The sequence below is a fragment of the Myodes glareolus genome, chromosome 9 (genome assembly GCF_982192425.1).
Source record: "Myodes glareolus chromosome 9, mMyoGla1.1, whole genome shotgun sequence".
In the NCBI taxonomy this organism is placed as follows: domain Eukaryota; kingdom Metazoa; phylum Chordata; class Mammalia; order Rodentia; family Cricetidae; genus Myodes; species Myodes glareolus.
This window is the reverse complement of record NC_142034.1, coordinates 58,464,144-58,487,788: the sequence shown is the minus strand read 5'-3', so window position 1 is coordinate 58,487,788 and position 23,645 is coordinate 58,464,144. Positions and strand designations below refer to the sequence as shown.

Below are 23,645 nucleotides of genomic sequence, written 5' to 3'. Positions count from 1 at the left end.
ATGCTAGGCAGGAATAGTCAAGTCTCAGTGGTAAGCTCAAATACAGAAGTGCTAGAAGTCAAGATGTCTTCAGTTAGTCCCATTCCTTCAGAGCACTGCAAATGCTGGGGGGCAGATGTGAAACATTCTGAAGCTGTGATAGTGAAAACCATCACAGCATGGTTGATTTCATGCTAACAACACAGGTACCCCAATAATTACTTCCTGGAAGCAATTTCTTTGGTCTTAAAAGCAGGGAAGTATCAGCATTTTTTTAATATTCAAGTAAACTGTGTCCATTACAGAAAAACCAGGAAATTCAGAGAAAGCAAAGTTTTTTAACATGTTAAATATATATGTATATAAAAAATGTAGCATTTTTTTAAAAATGTGTATTCAGTTATCACTCTAATTACCTCCAAAATAACAATTTACTACTTTTTGTTGCAAACTGTTTTCCTAAACATAGACAGACATGTGTTTGTTTGCTTGCTTGCTTGTTTGTTTGAGGGGCCACAGCACAACTAAGGCTGTAACAATTTTATTGTGAACAATCAGATTTTTTATACCTTTATCAGCAACAGAATATAATGGCAATTTCCAAGATCAATACAGTTGTAGTTGCCAGGAAACAATGATGATTGCAAGCTATACAGGGCACACCATTTTAAAAGATGATCTCAAAATTTCATTCAGGCCATGGTACTGCTTCAACATGCTTTCCTTGCTAGCCATATTTCCTTCTGGGCCAATAAACCACATAGAATCACACTTCTTTAGGGTTTCTACAGATGTTCTGTAACAGAACAGGGTTTTCCCTCATTCTGGTTTCATGATCATTTTAGGGATATTTTCTCCGGCACTCGGGTCTCCAGAGTGTTTTATGCACACATCTGGCTACTCAGCCAATCTCGACAATCAACACATTCCCACCTCGGTAAATTTTAAAGGTTTACCAGAGCATACCAACTGCAGAAACAAAGACTGGAGAGTGGAACAAGGAATGTCAGACTGAGAGCATGGGCAGTTCTAGAGCAGCTGTGAGGGATAGGCCTTTCTAGAAGATTAGGAAGATACTAGGCACAGCCGCTTCAGAAATAAGAACGGTACAGGAGTTTTCCATATGATTTGCTGTGTCAGGTATCAAAACTTTAATTTCAAAGCACTTTTTTCATTTGACTCACTAGGGACATTCAAACTACATGTAAAAGTGCTCTGCGTACAAAACATCAGATTTAATTTTAAAAGTATATATTACTAGGGAGTTGGGGAACAAAACATTTTTTCAAATGTTTGAAAACATTTGTTTTGTATCAAAACAAAAAAAAAACATTGTTGTTTGTTTTTGATATAGGGTTTCATGTAGCCCACCTGGCCTCAAAGTTGTCATGTAGTTGAGTAATGAGTCTGATCTATTAATTCTCCCGTCTCCACTTCCTGAGTGTGAGTACTAGGATTATAGACATGCATTACCATCTCTAGTTTAAAACTCTTAAAATTAAAACCAAAACTAGGAAAAATCACCCGGACAGAGCAGCAGGCTAAGGAATGGGAAAAGTTTTTACCAGCTACCCATCTGATAGAGGGCTAATATCCAAAATACATAAATAACACAAAAAACTGGACATCAAAAAACCATAATTCCATTAAAAATTGAGTACAAATATAAACAGAATTCTCAAACGAAGAAACTCAAATGGCTGAGAAGCGCTTTAAGAAAAAGTTCACATCTGTCATCAAACCAAAACTACTTTGAGATTTTTATCTTTTATCAATCAGAATGGCCAAGACCAATAAAATAAAGGTCAGCTCACGTTGGTGAGGATATGGAGTACGGAACTCCCTTTGCTGTTGAGAGCATATAGTTATTATGGAAAAAAGTTTAGTGGTTATTCAAAAAGAGAGAACTCAGTTTATCTCAATTTCTAGTCATATCACTCTTGGGCATATACTCAAAGAATGCTTCATCCTATTAAAGACATTTGCTCAATCATGTTAATTGTTGCTCTATTCACAATAGACAGAAATTGGAAACAACCTAGATGTCTGCCAATAGATGAATGGATAAAAGAAAAATGTGGTACATTTACACAACAGAGTATTACTCAGCCACTAAAAAAATAAAATCATGAAATTTTCAGGTAAATGGATGGAACTAGGAAAAAATCATCTTGAATAAGGTAACTCAGACCCAGAAAGACAATATGGTGTGTATTCACTTATATGTGGATGTTAGCTGTTATATCATTGATACGCAAGCTATAATCCATAGAACCACAGGTAGAGAGTAAGAGACTGGGGAGGTGGGAATGGGATGGATCTCCCTAGGAAGGTAAATAGAATATAGTTATGGATGGATGAGGAGGGAGGACTGGAATGGGAGAATCAAATGGGAAGGGGAATAGAAAAGGGGGACAAGAAAGGGAATGTGGGGAGGGACTAAAACTAAGGGCCATTTGTAGGGTTATATGGAAACCGAATAAAGTAGAAGTTTCTTGTAATATATACATATATGAAGGTACTCTAAATGCAAAGGCCATATAATGGAGGAGAGAGAACCTCAACTGGACACCTCTCATAGTACTGGGAATAGGTTACAGCTAATCGAATTCTTGGTCAAAAGGGTCCCCATAGGAATCCCTGAACAACCCAGGCTACTGCCAAGGCTACTGATGTCTCTCCACAAACTGACAGAAGTCCCTATGGCTGAAGACAACCTACACAGCTCACTGAACTCAGAGATGTCAAGCTGCTGTTCACCTAGATCTTCACCCCTATTTGTAGTACTGGAAGGTAATCTGCACGCTAACAAGAGAAAGGTAAATACCAACCATGCTACAAACCTCAATCTACAGGAGTGACGCACTTGTAAGATATGCTGGAGCAATAATGGCACAAAGCTTGTGGGAGTGACCAACCAATACCTGCTTTGAGTTAAGACCCATTCCATGAGTAGAACCCATACCCAATGCTACTTGGGTGGCACTGATCTCTACCTCGCTCAGCCAATATCAGATAAGCTTCCTCCTGCAACAGATGAGAACAAATACAGAGACCCACAGCCAGACAATATGCAAAGAGTGAAAGACCTTGGAACACTGAGCCCTAAAATGGAGGGCTCTATCAAATTCTTCCTCGCAGGAACCAGAAAACTCTGTGGCAGAGGAGGCAGAAAGAGTGTAAAGCCAGAGATGATGGTGGATACCAAGAATCAAGACCTTCTCATCACAGGGCTGGCACACATATGAACTCACAGAGACTGTGACAACATGCACAAGACCAGCAGGGGGTCTACACCAGATGGTATCCTAGAGCTGAAAGAAGTTATCACCAATTATAACCACTAGAAAATGAAGTTAGTTTTCTCCAAGAGAGTCTCAGTGGGGAAACTACTTTTAAAGATATGCTCCATGCCCAGCAGTAGATGACCCACACAAAATGAATTCAAAGGCATCTTTGGAGGTTGTCTCATAATGTTAGGTCAGGGAGGGTTTTGTTTTCTTTTTGTTTTTGTTTTTTTTTTTTTTTAAGCTTACAGGTTCTTAGTGTGTATCTTAAGAGTTTCCAGTTTGGGAGTTTTAAGAGTGTGTGAACATGTGTGTCTCTACATCTATATGTGTTTCTTGTGCTTTTTCTTTGGTTCTTTTTCTTCTCTGGTGTTCTGTCATAGCTTAATTTGCTTGTTTTTAATTATCATTGTATTGTGTTGTATTGTACTATTATTTCTTATTATTATTCTTATTATTATTGTTTGTTTTCTAAGGAGAGAAACAAAGGCCATGAATCTGGATGGAAGGGGAGATAGGGAGAAACTGGGAGGAATAGGGGGAGAGGAAACCATAATCAGAAAATACTTGATGAAAAAAACAAATTTTCTAAAAAAAATTTAAAAATTAAATAAAATCAATTAAAATTCTTTTTTGGAGGTGTGCAGTAAAGAGGGGGACAGTGACAAAGTAAACCCAGCCAAACTGGAGCCTGCTAATGTAGACCAGGTTAGTCTCAAACTGACAATGATCTTCTCCTACTGCTGCCTTTTGTGTGCTGGAATTACAGGTGTCACCACCACATGTGACACAGCAAGGCAATCTTAACATTTAGAAACAAAGCAAGAAGCAAGCTTGTTGGGTATGGTGGCTCGTACCAGCACAGAGGAAGCTGAGGCAATGGAATTACCACAAGCATGAGGCCAAGCTGGTCAACACAAGCAGGTTCCAGGCTCCAGAGCTACACTGTAAGTCTTTCTCTCTCTCTCAAGCAAAACAAAACAAATTTGACAAAGAACATTAATATAAGTAAGAAGAACTCTATGAAGTGCTAACACCAGAAACATTCAAGATGTTTTATTTGCTAAAGTGGCCCAGTCTAGAGTGTTTGTTCTATGTTCAAGCTTGGCTAGAGAACAAGTTGATCAGGGTGGCTGGGTAAACGAACCAAAAACAGCAAATTGCTTTGAAAAAGCAAACTGACAGAATTCAGCAATATAAAAACATTTTTTAATGAAACGCTCCTTTCTTCCTGAAAATCTGTTCTTGAGATACTCAAAGGTAAGGAATTTGCCCTGATGGGACTCACTGTGTTAATTTTCTAAACAGTTCCTTCTACTTTGTCTTCTGTGAATGGAAATGTTGCTCATGCCACCCTCTCACCACTGAACTGTGGAGTCAGGTCATTTGTCTTCTAGTTTCTAGGTTCACAAACAAAAATTAAGCCACGATGGACAATAGACTGAGTCTCACCATTGACTGAAATAATTCTGATGATTGTGTTGATGTTGTAATGTGATAATACTCTGGGGGTGGAGAGGTAATATAAATGTATTTTGTACATAAGTTATATATGACTAATACAGGATCAGATTGTAGTGGGCTGAATGGTGACCCCCAAAGACACCAAGTCCTAATCCCTGGGACCTATGAATGTTGCATTATATAGCAAGAATAGCAGAGAAGATTAAAGACGAGCAAGCATGTATCTTAATGAGTTCAAACCCAACAAAGTCACCAAGTTAAAAGCTGAACACTATTTGTCACATGCTGTGCTTAAAAACAACTAACACACATGCATGATCTCTCTAGATGAAGAAAAACTGACAAAAGAGGTAGATCACACATGAGTCAAAGAGAACAAAGAACTGTTATGAAAGCAAAATGCTAAACGACTTTCTCGATTTGTGAGTGAGGGGCCAGTAACAGGCAACCTCTGCAGGAAATACTGAAGCATGCTTCTACAATGAAAGCTCACTTGAGCTATTTTCTTGAAGATAAAGATATTTAAAAGCACACAGAAAAGAGGAATTCTTTTTCAGCACTATGTCTTAACAAAAATCAAAATGAAGGAAAAGAGTTTTAAGGGCAATTTACTTAAAAAACAAACACATATAGTTTAACACAATGAGATTTATTTATGTAAGTTAGATTTAAACATGTTCTACACTCAATCTGTAAATAAGTATATATTCCAACCATTCACTAACAAATGTATGAAATACCTTTAAGTTTTCAGTCTCTCCAGATGCAAATGTCTTAATTACAAGAAAACTAAGTAAGACCCAGTTATCCTGCCAGTTCTCATGCAGACACCTTAACCCTACAAATGATTAGCTGATGATGAATTTGAAACTAAGTATCTTGAGAAGGAAGGCCCCATGCTGATGACACTAAGGTAGGGGAGAAAACGGGTGGCCTCCTTCCAAACACCACAGGTACCAGCTTTTCCTTCAAAGCATACTCTTCCCTCATCCATCAGTGCTGTCTCCTCCTTTCCTCAAGTGTCCCAAAAGATCCAGGGGATCATGCACAGTTGCATGTATTCAGGCATTTCCTGTTGAAGGGTTGGTGTTGAAGATGGAACCTGAGGCTTCTTGCACACTAAGCATCCACTCTGACACTGAGCTATACCCTCAGTTATTTGTAATCACTAAAAACTCAAACACACATAACACTACTAAGGATTTTTTTAATTAGAAAGAGAGAGGGGAGGGAGGGGAGGGGAGAGAAGGGGAGAAGAGAAGAGAAGAGAAGAGAAGAGAAGAGAAGAGAAGAGAAGAGAAGAGAAGAGAAGAGAAGAGACCTGAAATGATGTTTCACTAGCAGTAAACAACTGGTGCTATAAAAAGCCTATGAAAAGCTGGAGAGATGGCTCAGGAGTTAAGAGTACTAGCTACTCTTTCAGAGGACCTATATTCAATTTCCAGCACCAACATGGGAGCTCACAACTGTCTGTAACTAACTCCAGTTCCCAGGGATCTGACACTCTCACACAAACATACATGCAGGAAAAACACTAATGCACACAAAATAAAAATAAATTATATTTTTAAAAAAAGACTATGGAGATTTTAACTTCAAAGGCAGCAAGAGCTATAAAACAGAACTGAACATAATGAATAAAAAGATATATTTGTGACAATACCGTTTCGGTGGGGTTGTCATGATCAAATAGTAAGGAGCCAGTAGAGATAGAACTTCCCCTTAACTATGACAGCAGAAACCAGGCACCATCCTAATACTTAAATCATAGGGGTTTCCTATGAGAAGATCAGTGCCAGAAGAGGAAAATGTTTTCAGTGTTTACTGATATGGGAACAGACATGACACACACAGCCCCAGATAATTCCATTTCAGATGCTCAAGTAACTGGAGCATTGCACTTGATGCTTTGATGTATGCATAGTCCAGTGTTTGCATTTCCCAAGAACTGCTCCGGATCACCCATCACCCCTGTTGGAAACACTGCCTAGCTTGGCTTGGAGAAAATGAGAACATTTGTTAATACTAGAAAAATTAAAATTATGCCTGGCCCACCAGCTGACCTGGGCTGTTTGGCAGCCTATGACCCAAGACTAAGGGAAGCACCCTCTTGTCACCACTCTCAGAGTTCTGCTGTCTAATTTGTCTGAAGAGAACACCCCATACCAGCCAAAATGGGCTTTCACTTCACCTACACACAATGTTCTTCTCAAAGTTCCCTTAAGAAAGGAAAGGCACTGTCAAGTATGGGGCCATCAAGGTAACTATGAACCATGAATCTGAAAATTGGGGCTCCAGAAGGCATTAGGGAGAGAGGAGGTCAGTACAATTAAAATACACAGTAGGTATATTATATGTACATATGAAATTCTCAAAGAATAAAAAATATCTTTAAAAAAGATCCATTGATTCTGAAGATCAAGATTTACTCAAGTGGATCCACAGAGACACAGAAATGCCCTTCCCTGTACTTCTGAGCAGCTAGCAGAATACTGAAGGTGAAGGGAAATATACCTACCTTTACTTAGCTCTCAGCAAGAGGATAAAGAACCCTAAATATTCTCCCTGGACTAACTGCTCAAGCAACACAAACCTTTAATACCATGTTCCCAATCAGCTTCTCCTACCTCACAGTTTGGCTCTCCTTCAAAGACTCCAACGAAGGAGCTGACAGTCTTCTACTCATGTTCTGTATCTATGGTCATGGTAATCCAAGAACTGAAAACAGCTCTCACTCACCTTCTACAGATGAGGAAAACACTCTTTTCCTCATGATTCATTAAGAATCAGCATTATGTACAGTTTCAAAGTCATCAAAACAGGCTCAATTGGAAAAGTACTTGCTATAGATACAAACAGACCAGAGTTCAGATCTCCAATACTCACACAAAAAGTCAAGTGCAGAGGTACCATCCTATACCCCAGGATTCCTGGGCTTACTGCGTTAGCCAGTCAGTGAACTCCCGTTTCAGGAAGAAATCCTGTCTCAAAAACTGAGGTAAAGAGTGTATAAGGGGCACATTCAACATCAACTGCAATGTCCATTTGCCTCTACAAATGTATATACAGAGCTGTGCACTAGCACAGATGCATACATACATCACCATCAAGCTTGTTCCCAGATAGACTTTTTGTTCACACTGGTCTACCGTGCTCCCATATGACCATTGCATTTGTTCCTTTCATTCAACTGTTAACCTCCTCAGATTTTAACTATCTTGATTTACCTCTGAAATCTGCAAATGTGCTATACATAATAAATACCTAAAACAAAGATGTGTTAAAAGTATTTATGAATTTCAATTTTATTATTTTACTTGCTTGTATCTAGATATCCTTGAATTCAACCTAACAGGCTTATTTTTTCTCACTGTATCATAAGAAAGAAGACTCTATTATCCATACGGCCAGAACTGGACAAAATAATTCCATCTTGTAAGGCTAAAGACCATTTACAATTTATAAAATATGTCCACATACCCATATCTCCAAAACCATTGAACTCAAAAAGTGAGAAAATAATGGTTAATATTTATTACAATTATAGTCAAGTATTCACAGTCTTTGGGGCATATGTTGCTTTAACCAGAATACATCAGAAGGGTTGTTATTACCTTCCAAGCCAAAACCTTTGAACATCTCTGAGTATTATGTGAAGTACCTCAAACCCACAGAAATCCAGGATCCAGGCATACTACCTATCTATGAGACTTTCTAAATATATACATGCTGAATCCCTACTCTCTGTTTCCTGTCTGAAAAAAAGGTGAAGAACTTCCCCTGCCATATGCTCCCACGGTCATGATGACTTGCCTGCCCAAATGCAAGTGTCCAAGCCACCACAGACTAAACCATCTAAAATCAGCCAAAATGAATTTTTTTCTCTCTTTCTTTTGGTTTCTCTCTGGTCATAACACAAAGAAAAGTAAAACAAATTAAAACATTTAATCCCACCGTGAATATATAGATCCTATTGTCAACTATTAGCAAAATAATGTAGCAGTAGGCATCCTCTTCAAACTTACCCAATCTGCCACTATCTGAGGAATGACTACCTCTCTCCCACCTGACATCATCTGCCAGGAGGGCAAAATTTAATTTTCTTACCTGTTTCAGCACTTATGGGACCTGAGGAACAACATATGAAGTTGACTTCCAGCCTCCATACACAGAAATACATGAACCACACATACACACTAAACACTTATTTCAGAATTTATTGTTTCTATTTTAAATACAATTTCCTTGTCACTTTTTCTAGATTTTTCTAACGGAGACTAGCCAGTCCTCTAAACTCAGTCATACTAAGGCCTAAAGAACAAGTTGGGCTTTAATTTAAAGTCCTTAAAGATACAAAAGATACACATTTTCATGTACCTGCTAGAACAACCTGAACATTCATGCTCCTATCATTTCTCATATTTTGCAGATGATCCCTATAAAGTCTCAGGAGTGTGTCTCAGTTAGATCTAAATACATTGTAATCACTGATGTAATGGAGACATGTTACCCAACACTAACTGTCAGTCCTAACTCCAAGCATGAATGCTTCTGCATTCATGAGATCAGAGAGTTGGAATTCCACAGCTATATCACCACCCTATATGGTACCACATAGATACCTAAAAGGTAGCAGTTATTAGTTAAAACATCTCCAGTACAAGTCCAGGGAAGGAAAGATAGGGTGTTAATGCTCTGAATCCTTCATTTATTTGCATCCAGAGTTTTCTCATATTGTTGTCTTTCATATGTTTTGTGACATTGGGGATCAAGTCCAGGGCTTTGCATAATTGAAAGACAGGACTACACCACTTAGCTCTACCCCACAAAATGCTTCATAGAAAACACTTAGCACCTTAACCATATTTCTTACTATTCTATCAGTATTTTTTCAGTCAATATTATAAAACTGTGTGTGTCATGATGGGATAGAAAGAGCTGTTCAGTGCAGTGAAGAAAAGCAAGAAGGTTCCTGGCTGAAGCACACTGACTGGCCTGCAGCTCCACTGAATCTAGGTAACAGGGCTAACGAGACCTGAATGTAGCAGACAGGTAAAATATTCACAGCAGTACATAAGCTGAGAAGCCACTAAAACTATCATATCTGAGATACTTCCTTAAGAAGTTTGCTTAAGATAGTATCATTAACCATATATGAGTTCAGATTCTTGTCAAAAAGCGAATGTGATACAATCTTCCCTTATCTGCCCAACTGCCATAGAGATTCCCATCAGTCATTAAGTAATTAACTCTTCTGGACTTCCCAATTCTGTAAGAACTTCATTAACAAACAAAGTAGGATAAAGTAAGCTTTAAAATGCAGAGAATTCAGTGAATGCATCCATTTGCTCAGGAAAAGAAAGTACAGTTGAATTTTAATTTACATCTAACTGGGTTATTATCAAAGCAAACAAGGAAAGTGGCAAAGGAGTGGGTTCATCCATGCAAAATTAGTGTTAGTCTAGATAGAGTTAACACAGCACTGTTCTACTTCTTTCCACAATACAAATAGCTTCTCTGACCCTTATTAAATACCTCTTGTCTCAGTGACTATTCTACTGCTGTGAAGAGACATCACGGCCAAGGCAACTCTTATACAAGAAAGCAAGCAAACTCTTAAAAAAAAAAAAAAAGATTTACTTGCTGTTTCAGGAGTTTAGTTTATTATTATCATCATGGCAGGGAACATGGCAGCACTCATGAAGCTACAGCAGGAGTTAAAAGCTACATCCTGATCCAAAATTACAGGGGAGTGGTAGAGGTAGAAAGACAGACTGGGCCTGGCATAGGCTTTTGAAACCTCAAAACCCACCCCCATTGATACACTTACTCCAACAAGGCCACATCTACCCCAGCAAGGCCACATCTCTTAATCCTTCTCAAATAGTGCTATCCCATGATGACTAAGTATTAAAACATATGAGACTTCATATTCAAACAACATCTTCCATGTTTAAAACATCAAGATGTAAATAAGACTTTTATTTCTTACTAGACACAATTAAGTACTTCTTGTTGCCCATAAGTATATTCTATGAATGGATTTTTAAAAAAAAAAAAAAAGTTAGACTATGAAAAATGTCTTTTCACTTAATGTGACTTTTAGTTGGATATAGCAAATAAAAGAATTTTTAAAAGTTAGGGCACAGAACCTTTGATTCCTGACTAAGCTAGGGTGTTGAGATCCTGTCTCAAATCATCATTATCATCACCACCTATTATTTCTACCACATATGTATAAATGTCTACTCTCTCAGAGTATACAGTTCTTCAAAGGGACCTCTAGATTAATTTCGGCTTCAAAGTCTCCAGCAGTCAGACACTGGTACAGATGGGTCTCAGTCATGCAGAGTATTGTTATCAGGGTCACTCTAAAGGGGAGATATGCTTGTCTACACTTAGTCCTCACTTAAGGTTAATGTTTGCTTGGTAGTCCCACTTGATAAGAAGATCAATATCAAAATAAGAGCCACAAATTTCTGGTGGTATAGCCTACCTCCTTGATTATTTTTGTCTGGATTTGGGAAACACAGGAAACCAAGTAGTGAGAATATCACACCGTGTTTGAAAAGCACCACCCTAAACTTCTAAGCAAATCTGAAAAGCTTTGAACAGTAATGCAGCTGAGACTGGCCTCTGGAGCCTTTCCACATCACTTCTACTCTCCTCTACTCAGCCACACAAGTTCTGTCAAACATCTCTTTACTGTCTGTCAGTGAAAGCAACTGGCACATGAAAGAAAACTCTGTAATGTGTGAGAATCCCACTTAAATGCTTTCCTTCTTCAAAAATAGCATAGGCTTAAATGTAACAACCATTAGGAATCTTCCTTCTAGTAACAAAAGTAATTTTCAGGGAGAATCTGGGTTCTAAGAACTTCCTATGTGCAAGATAAGTAGGCAATATCTCTTGTAGTAGTATGTTAAGAGAGAACAAATGGACCTGACTGCCCATAGACCACAGATACGTTTCTGGAGCTTTAGCACAGAAGTGGTTTTGTTCCAAGCAGGACTGTATACTGGCATTTTATCATGGACCTCAGAGAAAGTGATGAATATACCAGGCATCAGTCTCTAGAGCTTAGGGGCTAGCTCTACAAAAATGTCTTCTGTCAACTCACTTCATCTATATCAATCTAAATAAACTATACTAATACCAAAAAGCAGTAAATGTGTTCATTTTTTTTCATAAGAAAAGCTCAGCTGAGGTCAGTAATTTCTAAATGACAAAATTTTAGTTATTTGCAGAACTTTTACTACAAAAAATACAGAATTAAAAATGTAATCAGCCAGGGTTGGAGAGATGACTCAGCAGTGAAAAGGATTTACTGCTCTTGCACAGAACTAAGCTTCAGTTCCCAGCACCTACCCACATCAGGCAGCTCACAGTCACCTGTAACTCCAGTTCCAGGGGCTCCAATGCCCTCTTCTGGCTTGGAGGATCCTGTATGTGTATGATACACACAGACAGATAAGTAGCTATATAGACATATACATAAATAAATATTTTTTAAGAAATGAATTTTAAGCCTTCTTTTCCTTGGTTCTCTATATTCCACTAATAAAACCAAAATACTACCTTTTACAAACACTCTTATCAGCTCAGCAAACTATGACTATCCAACACAAACTTCTGAAAAGATTCAAGAAACATCCTTCCTCCAGTTTTACTACTGTCATTTTATTACCACCAATTTAAAACAATAAGAGATAATTACTATAAAAGAAAGGTTTCACAATTAAGGGTGTGAAGGTACATGCTTGTAATCTTAACACTCAGAAACTGAGGGAAGAGGACCATAACTTCAGAGTTCAAGCCAGTCTAGGCTACATTGTGAGCTAGGTCCTGGCTCAAAAAATACTGAATCAGCCACAAGAAACCTCTCTTCCACACATAAACCTTTCCCCAATACATCAATGTGTGGCATCACTAAAAATGACTACAATGTAGTAACACCACAGAACAACACTCACCTCTGGAGCACATACTTTCTACATAACAATTTGGTTGTAAATTAATAAGAGTCCTAGAACAGGTTTGTAATCCTAGTATCAGGAGACTAAAAGAGGGGGTGAAATACCCCAAGACTAGCCTGAGCTACAAAGTGAGTTCTAAGTCTAGGTTATAGGTGGAGAACGTGGAAAGGGAGTAGGGGGGTAAAATTCTATTGCTATGCAAACATTCTCAAGCAAAACACTCTTAAGAGACACAAAAAGTTTTTTTAAGTCACCAAAAGTGTAAAAGGCAAAGCTACAGAAAGCAAATTTTCTTTAGTGACGAAGAAATCTTCTGCTATGGGCAACAAACACACTGAAATAAAACCTTAATTCCTGGCTAGCCTCCTAAAAAGTCTCTGATTGGATTAGCACAGGATTTCAAATATTTTCTGAGGAAAACCCTATGTCCAGGGATCTGTAATAGACATTATTCTTATCCCCATCCACCCCAAAGTCAGGTGGTTGGCAGACTTCAGGCAAATTTGGTATTTGTAAAAAAAATAAAATAAATTATTTTCAAAAACATGTTTCTAAGTAAACCTTTATGTTCACTCCTAGAGACTATTTTTATAAAACAAGCAAATCACACTGTGAAGTTCATCTACTAAAGACAGAAGATGCATTCAAACTTGGTCATAAGTTATATAAACATATTTAGATGAACAAAGGTAATTTCTTAACACAGTTAATCAATAGGCTCTAACTGAAATTCAGTCTTGGGAATGCAGAAGCTGTACATCTAGAACTCTCACAAATGAAAAGGTATTTCTTCCTCAAGTAATTTTACATTCAGAAAAATTCAATAATCCAATAGTATTAAAAAAATATAGCTAGCATAAATAACTTATTTTACTATCTAAAATATATTATCTTAAATATTTATAAAGTCAAAATTCAGACATGTACAGAGTATAACTTATTTTGAAAAAACATGAGGTATAAAGTGAATATTCTATTTCTACAAAAATCTGGACCCCAAATTAAAATTGGAATCTCACACTATCTGTGCATGTAAATATACATATACACATTTCCAAAAACTTTCACTAACTTAAAACAATCAATCACGATAACTGATAGGAATAGTGATGTAGAAACATAAAGAACAAAAACTATGCGTGTCAAACAATGGGAACATTAATCTCTCAGAGCTTCCATTAGTCATGATCACCTTACAACAGTCTTGATTGTGATGGAGAACTGGGAACTGCTGCTTCAACTGCACCTTTAAAATGCCTAATTTTCTGTTCTTTGCTACATCCTCTCCTACAACTCTGTATGATATATACTTAGTGCTAATGAACTAAATATATTTCCCTAATTCTGAAACATCCTTTGGCATTTCTAGCAAAGTATGAGCCAATAGGAAAACAACTGCTCAAACGACAATTTCAAATTTTTAATTTTTAAAGAAATGGTGACTACTTTAACAAATGTAACATTTGCATTCTAAAGCAAACTAGAAAACTGTTACTTCTTTTAATTTATAAAATCATAGGAAAAGTGCTAACATATAAGCTTATCCTTATCCTAAAACATAAGCAATGATTTGTACAAAAACAATTGCTGTTAGCTAAAGGCTGGCCAACCCTACTAACTTTCCAGCTCCCCCTTCTCTCCCTGATATGTGCACTAATTGTCCTGATTCATCTAGAGTCAGATAACACAGTCAGTTTCACTTAACTCTGAAGTAAGTTAGGCCCATAGCAGGATACCCAAGCCTCCAGCTCTCATTAAGAAAGCAGCAACTGCAACAGGGGCAATAGAATGTACCTACGGTTCCAACTGCTCAGAAGGCTGAATGAAGCAGGAAGACCACTTGAGCACCAAGCTCAAGGCCAATCTCAGAAACAAAGTCAGACTACATCTCAAGAAAAAAAGAATAAAGAGAGGAAGGGGGGATGGAAGGAGTGAACATGAGACACACACGTTCTTGAGCTTGTTCCCTCTCCAGGGCTCCTGGGCACATCAGCTCCTGTAACTACTCACACCCTGTTTCTCAGCAGATCGCAGCATCAGTAGTGAGATACTGATATCAGTGGGGAGTCAACTCTGTCCACTCCACTGTCAGCCTTCTGCGGGCAGTACCTCTTTGTATTCATTTCTGTACAAGAACCTCACTCACTGTACGGTTCTTAATGTCAATGTGTACCTCATGAAGTGAATAGGATGATACTGAATCTCAAAAGGTAGAAAATAAAAAGAAATAGGAAAGAGAAAGGGAGAGTTGGGAAAAGTCAGGAGAAAGCAGAACAGTGAGAAGCAACATGAAAAAGTGTGCAAAAGTGTTCCTGCATATGCTCCTCCCACACAATTAATCTCCCATAGGTTCTGGGGCTCAACCTCTTTAATTTATGTTAGAATCAGCCATGAACAGCATAGTAAGCAGCAACAGGAGAGGGCGGAGCCACTCAGAGCCCCACAGTACTGTTAACCTATCCTCAGAGGTCTTTGAAGCACTGTACACATTTTAGAGTTAACACATCTAAGGGCCTCTTGTTTTATTCACACAGCAGAACTAAAGACAAGGAGAATACAGTGAACACAATAATAAATTCAAAATAGATCAGCCTTAGAGTATATAATTTTTATTTGTTAAATATTAAGCAAATATTATGTTAAAATATAAATGAAAGCTAAAATGTACCATGAGTGTATTAAAAATTAGAATAGAATAAATTGAAACTACAACTCCATACCTAAATAATTGTAGGTTCACTATGAACAGAAATTTATATACACTTTTGGTTTAGTATTTAAGCTAAGAGGAAGATAACAGTGTGCCTACTAAAAAACTTTTTACCTAGTATATTGCCTCGACTCTATTTAAGAAATAAATTTTTGTTCAATACATTACAAAGAAAATCAATGTTCAACTAATAAAAATTAAGATTTCTGCTCCATCAAGGAAAAAAAAAGGACCAAGAAACTTTAATATAACAGAAATGCTTTTTCTCCAGTATAAACTCTCCCTACAAGCTAACTTATTAAGAATGATATCCATCAATTGATCATATTCTTACCCAGACATGAAGAAGCAGAAGATAAAACCATTTCATTTTGGAATGTTTTCATGTAAACTAGAGTAGTCTCCTTGAGATGAGCCTTTTTTAAAAAACTGCATTTTATAATCTGTTTCAAGTTCAAAATGTATTTTATTTTAGTTTTTTAAATAATGTCTTTTTATTTTTTTTTTAAAAAAAATCCATTCTATGTTCTATGAATCCAAACATTTTATTTGTTTTTTTTTACCTGATACTGGTGCTGGAATTTGAATCCAGAGACTAGCACTTACATGGCCAGAAAGCTATGGCTAAACTAAGTCCAGCCCATGACTCTAAGAAGATGAATGCCCTAACGTGGAGAGTGGTGCAGACAGATGGACATGACTGTAACAAGATTTGTTTAAAAAAAAAAATAACTAAATAAGAGCTTTAAATCCTTTAAATAAATGCATAGTCTTTGCATGCAGTTATGGGCTTTCTGCACTACAATCTTAAAGGTGAACTTGCAACTTATGAATTAAATTACAGTTAAGTTTTTCAATGCCCACATGTATCTGAATCTCTATACACACCTTTTTCCTATTTGAATTTCAAGTAAAAACAAAAACAATTTATAGTCAAGAATATAACCAAGAATGTGAAGGAACAGAATGAAAAATGGAAGCTCTTTCAGTGTAAAATCACCACGGTCTGTTAGTTGAAACAACAGTGGACACATTCCCAATACCAAGATGGATATGAAAAAAAAAAAGTAACAGAATATCAAAATTTTAGCTTACTTTGTGCCTTTTCACAGAAGTTTATCTGAAAGCCTAAAGTAAAAGAGATAAGTTGTTCATTTGCTGTAAATCAAACAAACCAAATCAGAACATGACATTACATCTTTCTATTACATTGTGAACAAAACTAATGCAAGAACAGTTCAAACCACTTTACCCACCAAAGAGACAAGGACAACAGAGCACTTTCTATAAAAACTCAGCTATTTGAGAAGCACTGCAATACACTCGAACTTTAAATCACCTTACAGTGCTAGTCTTTATAATTCCAAAATATTCAATAAAAAATTAAGGCTGTTTCATCAATTTTTGAATGTTTTCAACTCACAAAATCAGAATATATAACAATTTATTTTACTAATCTAAATTATTGATTTATAAATACCCAAGCTAATTATTACCCATGACTAAGAAACTTTAGTAATTCATTAGCTATAAAATTTAAACAAATAAAACAAAATTTTCTAAACAATCACTAACTTCAAGTGACAAGAATAAAATCACTAAAGAAAGGGTAAAATTCTTCTATAGTAGGTGTTGGGGAGTGCTTGCTGGATGTAATGGTATGTTTTGTAATTTCAGCACTCTAATCGATGGCAACCAGGCTTATATAGCAAATGAGACTTTATTACCCTACCACCACCCCACACCAGTCTCAGTACTCAGGACAAGGTGGGGGTTACAAGTTTGAAGCCAGCTAAAGTCAGACAGCAAGACCCTGTCTCAAAAATCAAAATGAAGCCCAATGCCTTTGCAAAACATTCTTTTAACCTATGGTTTACTAAGTCATGTGGTTTTCTTAGAAACCTACCAATACTTGTATATATTACTGCTTTGGGGAACAAAATCGGAGGAGGGGCAAATTAGTTATACAAATTTAATCAAAACAGGATTTTTTTAAATATAAGAGCTCAATCTAAAAGATGCTTAACTAGTCCTTCAAACATCCAGTTGCCAAAATCCTTAAACTCTAAGAAGATACAATTAACATTTACAATGAATAAAAGCTGGAGAAGTGCGTATGCAGCTACTTTCACACAGCTAAGTAACCCACTGATGACCATTTAATTTCCCAAATAGTCATTTAAAAAGGAGACAGAAACGGAAACTTCGAGGGAACAAACTCCTGGGAAGCCTGGACAGCAGTGTACTCAAACTCTACAAGAAGGGTAAATACTGTACCATCAACTATGCAGCACAAGAGAATACAGGAAGAACACTAGAAATCCATGGTCTTCAGACTGGAGCATACAAAAGCCAGCCAGCTTCCTAGCACGCAAAATGAGCAGAGTACAAATCAGAAGGAAGGAGCTCCTGGAAACGGCACTGGAAAAGAACTCTTCGAGTACAGAACCTCCAAGTTCAGAAGTAAGTTTGGTTGGGGTATCATCACAACAGGAAGAGACTGGGAAACAAAGTAACAATCATACTTCAGGTAACAGTTAACTTCAGAGACAAAAGCAGGCAGAAGTGAGTTAGAGACCATCATGATCTAGATAGCAAGTTCCAAGCCAGTCACAACTACACAATGAGACCCTGTTTCAAAAAAATAAAACATAAATAAGCTTGAAAGGTGTATATAAAAGCAGGAGTCAAAATTGAGTACAAGGTTTCACATGCAGAAATACACAATAAAATCTGATAAAATAAAAGGGGAAAGGGGGGCTCAAGAGTGATTCCGTGGAAGAACATTTACCTAGCATGTACAGGAGCTGGGGCCGAGAATGGTAAACTATCACCAATTTTACTAAACCATATTAGAACTAACCTAGTTTGGGTGCTAAACAAAATTTCTAAAGCTTTAAGTTCTGCCACCAATCCAGAATTTTTCTGAAGGTTTTGAAAGGCTTGATGCATAACTATAAACTTGCTCATTTTACCTAATTTTGGAATACTGAGCCATCAACTGTTCACTTCTAAGAACTGCTTCTCATTCTCTGTAGACTTGAAGCTACTGACGAGCAAAGGATAATTAACACAACATGGTATTTCACCATTTCCTTGGTGAGTCTATCACTTTTCAAAAATATCAATCAAATATGTTTTTAAATATTTTATTTTATTTATTTATTTATTTATTACATATACAATATTCAGTTTGTGTGTATGTCTGCTGGCCAGAAGAGGGCACCAGACCTCATTACAGATGGTTGTGAGCCACCATATGGTTGCTGGGAATTGAACTCAGGACCTTTGGAAGAGCAGGCAACGCTCTTAACTTGAACCATCTCTCCAGCCCTCAGATATGCTTTTTAAAAAACTATTCTAGCTAAGTCATTTCATGCCCCATGTGTGTCTGTGTGAAAGACTTGTGCAAGTCAGCAAGTTAGTGCCCAGTACATCACTGGGCTCATACTCAAAGAGCTTGTGCAGATGGCTGGAGTAAAACAATAAGGAAGCCCAATACCTATACTTTTGTAACATGTGAGTTCCCACTAATATACACATTTGTTCAGTATGAGGCTTCTACTATCTCCTAAACTCCATCCTGCCATTCATATACACTAAGTCTTCCATCTCAGCAGTGCTAGCTGTAAGGTGAATCTTGATAGTAACTGGTCACTGTAAGCCTTGTTTCTTTATACCCTTATCTACTCTTTAGGACTCAATTTTATGACCCTCCATTCAATCTCTCTACTGCATCCAGGAAAATCCTTCTATTTTTCTGGTCCCAGACAAGTAAACCTCTGCTTCCTCCAAACAAAGAGGCACCATCCAGACTCTACAGCACCTAATACTAATAAGGCTACAAAGGAAATAAAACTTTATGAAGATTCCCCTCTCTCTTGCTCTGGCGTATCCAGGGCTTTCCCCTAATTCTCAACTTCTCTTGATTCTGAGATCTCTTAACTGGCCATTACTGAAAATCTGTAATTTACTGTTGGGAGGTGGTCCATAATAGTTTTAAGAACTGATTATACTATAAAATAAAAGTAGAACCCAAGCAGTATTTGATAAGTAGTAAATAAAAAGGGTATCACATCAACATTGTAGGCCCTCCATGAAACAGCTCTAGTTTTCTTGTTTATATACAAAGTTAAAATCCAGAAAAACAGAATCCCCACAACACAGGACACCTAAGAGGAGCCCGAGTGAGAGCCCATTACTGGATTACTGGAAGTGTAGCAGAAACCAGAGGCCTAGAATCAGATCAATGACTCATAGCAAGGAACACAAGTAAAGCTGTATGAACCAAAGGGTAAACTGTGTGACTCACTGGCTACGCTACAGCTTCCACAAGATTCTTCTTTGTTTTTATTTTTGTCTTGGTTCTTTGTTTTTGTTTGGTTTTTGGTTTTCTTTTAAATTTGGTTTTGCTTTGGTAGGGGAGGGCAGAGGCAGATGTGAGGGTACGGGGAGTTAAGTAGGATTGGAATGCATGATGTGAAACTCACAAAGAATTAATAGAAGTTAAAAAAAAATTAACTAACAATAAAAAGTTAAAATAATGTCAGGAACCCAGGAGGTTGAAAGGTGTGGTTAAACTTAGCTCTGACTGTGTGTTGGCCCCCATAGAGTTATACAATTATCTCTGTTCCCCTTCCTTTGAGCTGGCAGTATAACACAGCACAAAGCCTCCTCATCTGAGCATTTAGGGGCTTTGAGCTGCTGAAATAAACCACAAAGCCATATTAACATAAAAGAAATCAGAGATTCCTTACTGGCTCATGCCATAGCCCAGGTACAAATCCTTCCTTCTAGCATAAGCATGAAGATTATTATTGTTGGCAACCTTCCAATTTTCACCTCAAGATCCTGGCTTGTCTGACAGCACAGCTACGCAGAACTTCTCTACAGCTCTAAAATAGAGTTATCTAAACTTGTCCTAACTCTGTATTTTCATTGTACTTAGGAGGAATTTCTACAAGACTTCTTTTCTGATGGGGTGTTTCCTTTTTATTTCTCATTATTATCAAAAGGGAATGTTCCTAGTTTAGTAATTCCAGGTTTTCTATATCACTCAGACATCAGTCATCAAATTCATCCCATGTTTTTAAAACTCACAATTTTGTAGTCCATATATGCCTGATCTTTTTTTTTTCTTGTGGCCAATAATCACCCTCTCTACTTTCTGGGTGTATAACTGAATATTACATTGTTTCAAAGTAGCATGGTTCCCAGGGTGAACAACTTAGAATTATGTGACATTAAGTAATGACCTATCTTCTATCAGATTCAGTACGACCCTGAATGTTTTGGAATGATCAAAATGTTCAGTAATAATCCAAAATAGAGCAGGTTTTCATTACTGCAGAAACAGTTATTCTGTTCCCTCCCTTGGATGAGCAATACCAACAGCACCTTCCAGCCTTTCCAGGTGTTCATCAGAGCCACTTGCCCTATTTAAAGTCCTTCCTCTTTTTATTCCCAGACACTTAGCAGGGCAACAAGGAAGAAGTCTCGGCCAACCCCACACCCAACATTGGTATTATGATACGTATGTTTTGGTTTCCACCTACAATTTTTGGCTGGTAACTCCCTCCCTGAGGCAGGCCATGGAAACAAGAGTTTTTCTTCCCCAACAGAGTCCTAACAGCTCTAATCTTCCTTGACTTCTCAGCCTTGGCACTGAATTTCTCTGGCTGCTGGGGATGCCTCCAAGTGAAATATTATCTGCTCAGCAATCCTGAGTTCAAACCCTAGCACCCAAAAAGATATTTCCCAATCTATCCCTCCTAGAGTAGAGTAGGCTGTAGGATCTTCCTTATTCCAGAGGAGTTCTGGCCCATAACCTGAAGAGAGGAATGTTGCTCAGAGAGGCCAGGACTGTAAAGCAGACCAGCCTTGCTAGGTTTCCCCCATCTAGTCTATGAGCACAGGATATGAAAGGAAGTCTCCATAAATATTCCAAAAGATAAGAGATCCAGTGAGCTTCTGGGCAGTTAACATAAACACACACACATATTCATTCATTCATTCATTTTGTATGTCGTCTGTCTGTCTGTCTCTCTTTCTCTGACCTGGGGAATGATCTGAAGCTCCAATATCCCTCTTCTTACCTTGCCCTAGGCATATACTCCTCTGCATCCTCTTCAGTACTTTTATGATAAACAATAATAAACCAGTCAGCTTCTTTCCTGAATCAGGAATTCCACAATTTCTGGGCTTTCAACCGGCATGTAAAGATGGGAAAGGTGACCAAGCTGTGCAATGAGCTCTGATCTCCTAACAAACAATATCTGAACTGAAGTAGAAGTCACCCAGCAAAACTGATAACTGGTTTGCTGGGGAGGAAAAATCTGTACATCTTTTGAGGTCACAGTAGTCTTCTGTGTCAATAGAAACAAAAACAGACACCATTTTTCAAACAAAATGTCTCACCTGCAGCTCTTGCTGGGCACAGTCTGGTGTCCTTGAAGCCTCTGACATCCCCTAAAATGACTACTACTTCCTAATAAGCACCTAACCCAGGCCCAAGAGACACTGCCAAAACAATCCAAAGAGGGGCTGGAGAGATGGCTCCACGGTTACCAGCACTGGTTGCTCTTCCAGAGGCCCTGAGTTCAATTCCCAGCACCAACATGGTGGCTAACAACCATCTGTAACTCCGGTCCCAGGAAATGTAATCAATGAATCAATGTCCTCTTCTGGCCTTTCAGACACCAGGCATGCTCATGGAATACATACATACATGCAGACAAAATGCCCATACTCAGGAGACACATAATAATGCCACTTCTTGACAAAGCCACACACTCAATACCTATAAATATGTCATTTATGTGTGTTCCTGCCCCCATACACTCCTGTGCCTGCACACACACACACACACACACACACACACACACACAAACACACACACACACACAAATACCTACAGTAGCACTTCTTATCTTTTTGGAGAAATTGTTCCAGCAGTTTTGAGTAGGATGAAATGCAGCAGAGATGTAAAAAGTTTATGTAATATCCACTTCTGTGGTCTCATTTCCCTAGTGGTGGTTGCAATGTGTTGTTCTCGAAGAATCAAGCTGCACACGGTCTGTTTTCTCCTTTGAAAGGCCCATCTTGGGCCTTTAGCTGATGCTCCTTTTACTGTGCCACCAGTTTAGCTGATCTTAGAATTCCTTTCACTATGTCATCATTCTAAGGTACATTAGACAAAATGTGACAAAGTATGTATTCTAAAACATTATTTCTTACTTATCTCATTAAATATGCTCTCATTTTTAAAGGCACATAACAACATGTGCTTTAGGGGAGAACCAATTTACTACACTGTATTTGTACCAAGTCATATTAAGTAAATAGTAAAAGAAACGCTGTTTGGGGCTGGGAGTGAAGTGCATACATAGTAAAGTGTTGCCATGTGTGATGGTTAACCTCAGTTATCAGTTTGATGAGATTTAAAACTACCTGGGTGGAAGAGTATCTTGATTAGGTTAAAAGAGGTAAGAAGCTACCATCTTTATGTGTGTGTGCGCGGGGAGGCGCCATCCCTACATTAGAAATCTGGACAGTATATATAAAAAGGAGAACATGAACTGAATACAAGCACTCAGTGCTCTCTTCTTCATGACTATAGACACAATGTAGCCATCAATTTCAAATTCCTGCCACTGTGACTTTCCTGGCATGGCAGACTGAACTCTGGAACTATGGGCCAAAATAAACCTTCCTTCCTTGAGTTACTTTTGACAAGGCATTTTATCACAGCACCACAAAAAGTAACTAAGACACACTGCAAACACAAGGTCTCAAGTTTAATATCTAATATCTATATAAAAGGTCAGGTATAAGTGGCACATGTCTATAACCCCAGAGGGTGACAAAGGGCTCCTGGGAGCTCACTCGCTAGCCAATCTAGATTAACTGAAGGTCCTCAAGTCCCAGGGAGACCCACTCTTTTTTTTTTTTGAGCGGCTATCTCAAGGTTGATTTCTGACCTCTACTTGCATGCATCCTTACACACACATATGTACTCACAACCTGTGCACACCACTTGTACATACAAAGAAACACTATCCAGGCATAAACAGGCAGCAATAGGATTTGAAACTCTTCACTGTCTGCAGTCAGAATCTATTGTTGGTTTGTTTGTTTGGGGGGGGGGGGTGTATGTGTGTATAGTCTTATATATCCCAGGCTGGCCTTGAACCCACTATGTACGGAGGGTGATGCTGAGGTTCTGTTCCT

At 37.9% G+C, this 23,645-nt stretch overlaps 1 protein-coding gene across 2 annotated transcripts in view; it reads right to left on the bottom strand.

Annotated features, from left to right (window-relative positions):
• The window catches only part of Map2k4 (mitogen-activated protein kinase kinase 4), a 96,995-nt gene that overhangs the window by 67,610 nt on the left and 5,740 nt on the right, over window positions 1-23,645 (bottom strand). Inside the window, exon 2 of one of the 2 annotated variants that reach the window (XM_085695110.2) lies at window positions 16,512-16,544. The exons of the other annotated variant lie outside the window; for it this stretch is intronic. Coding sequence (XP_085551236.1) covers window positions 16,512-16,544 — 33 coding nt within the window. The remainder of the gene's footprint in view (window positions 1-16,511; window positions 16,545-23,645) is intronic. 2 annotated transcript variants of the gene reach the window in all.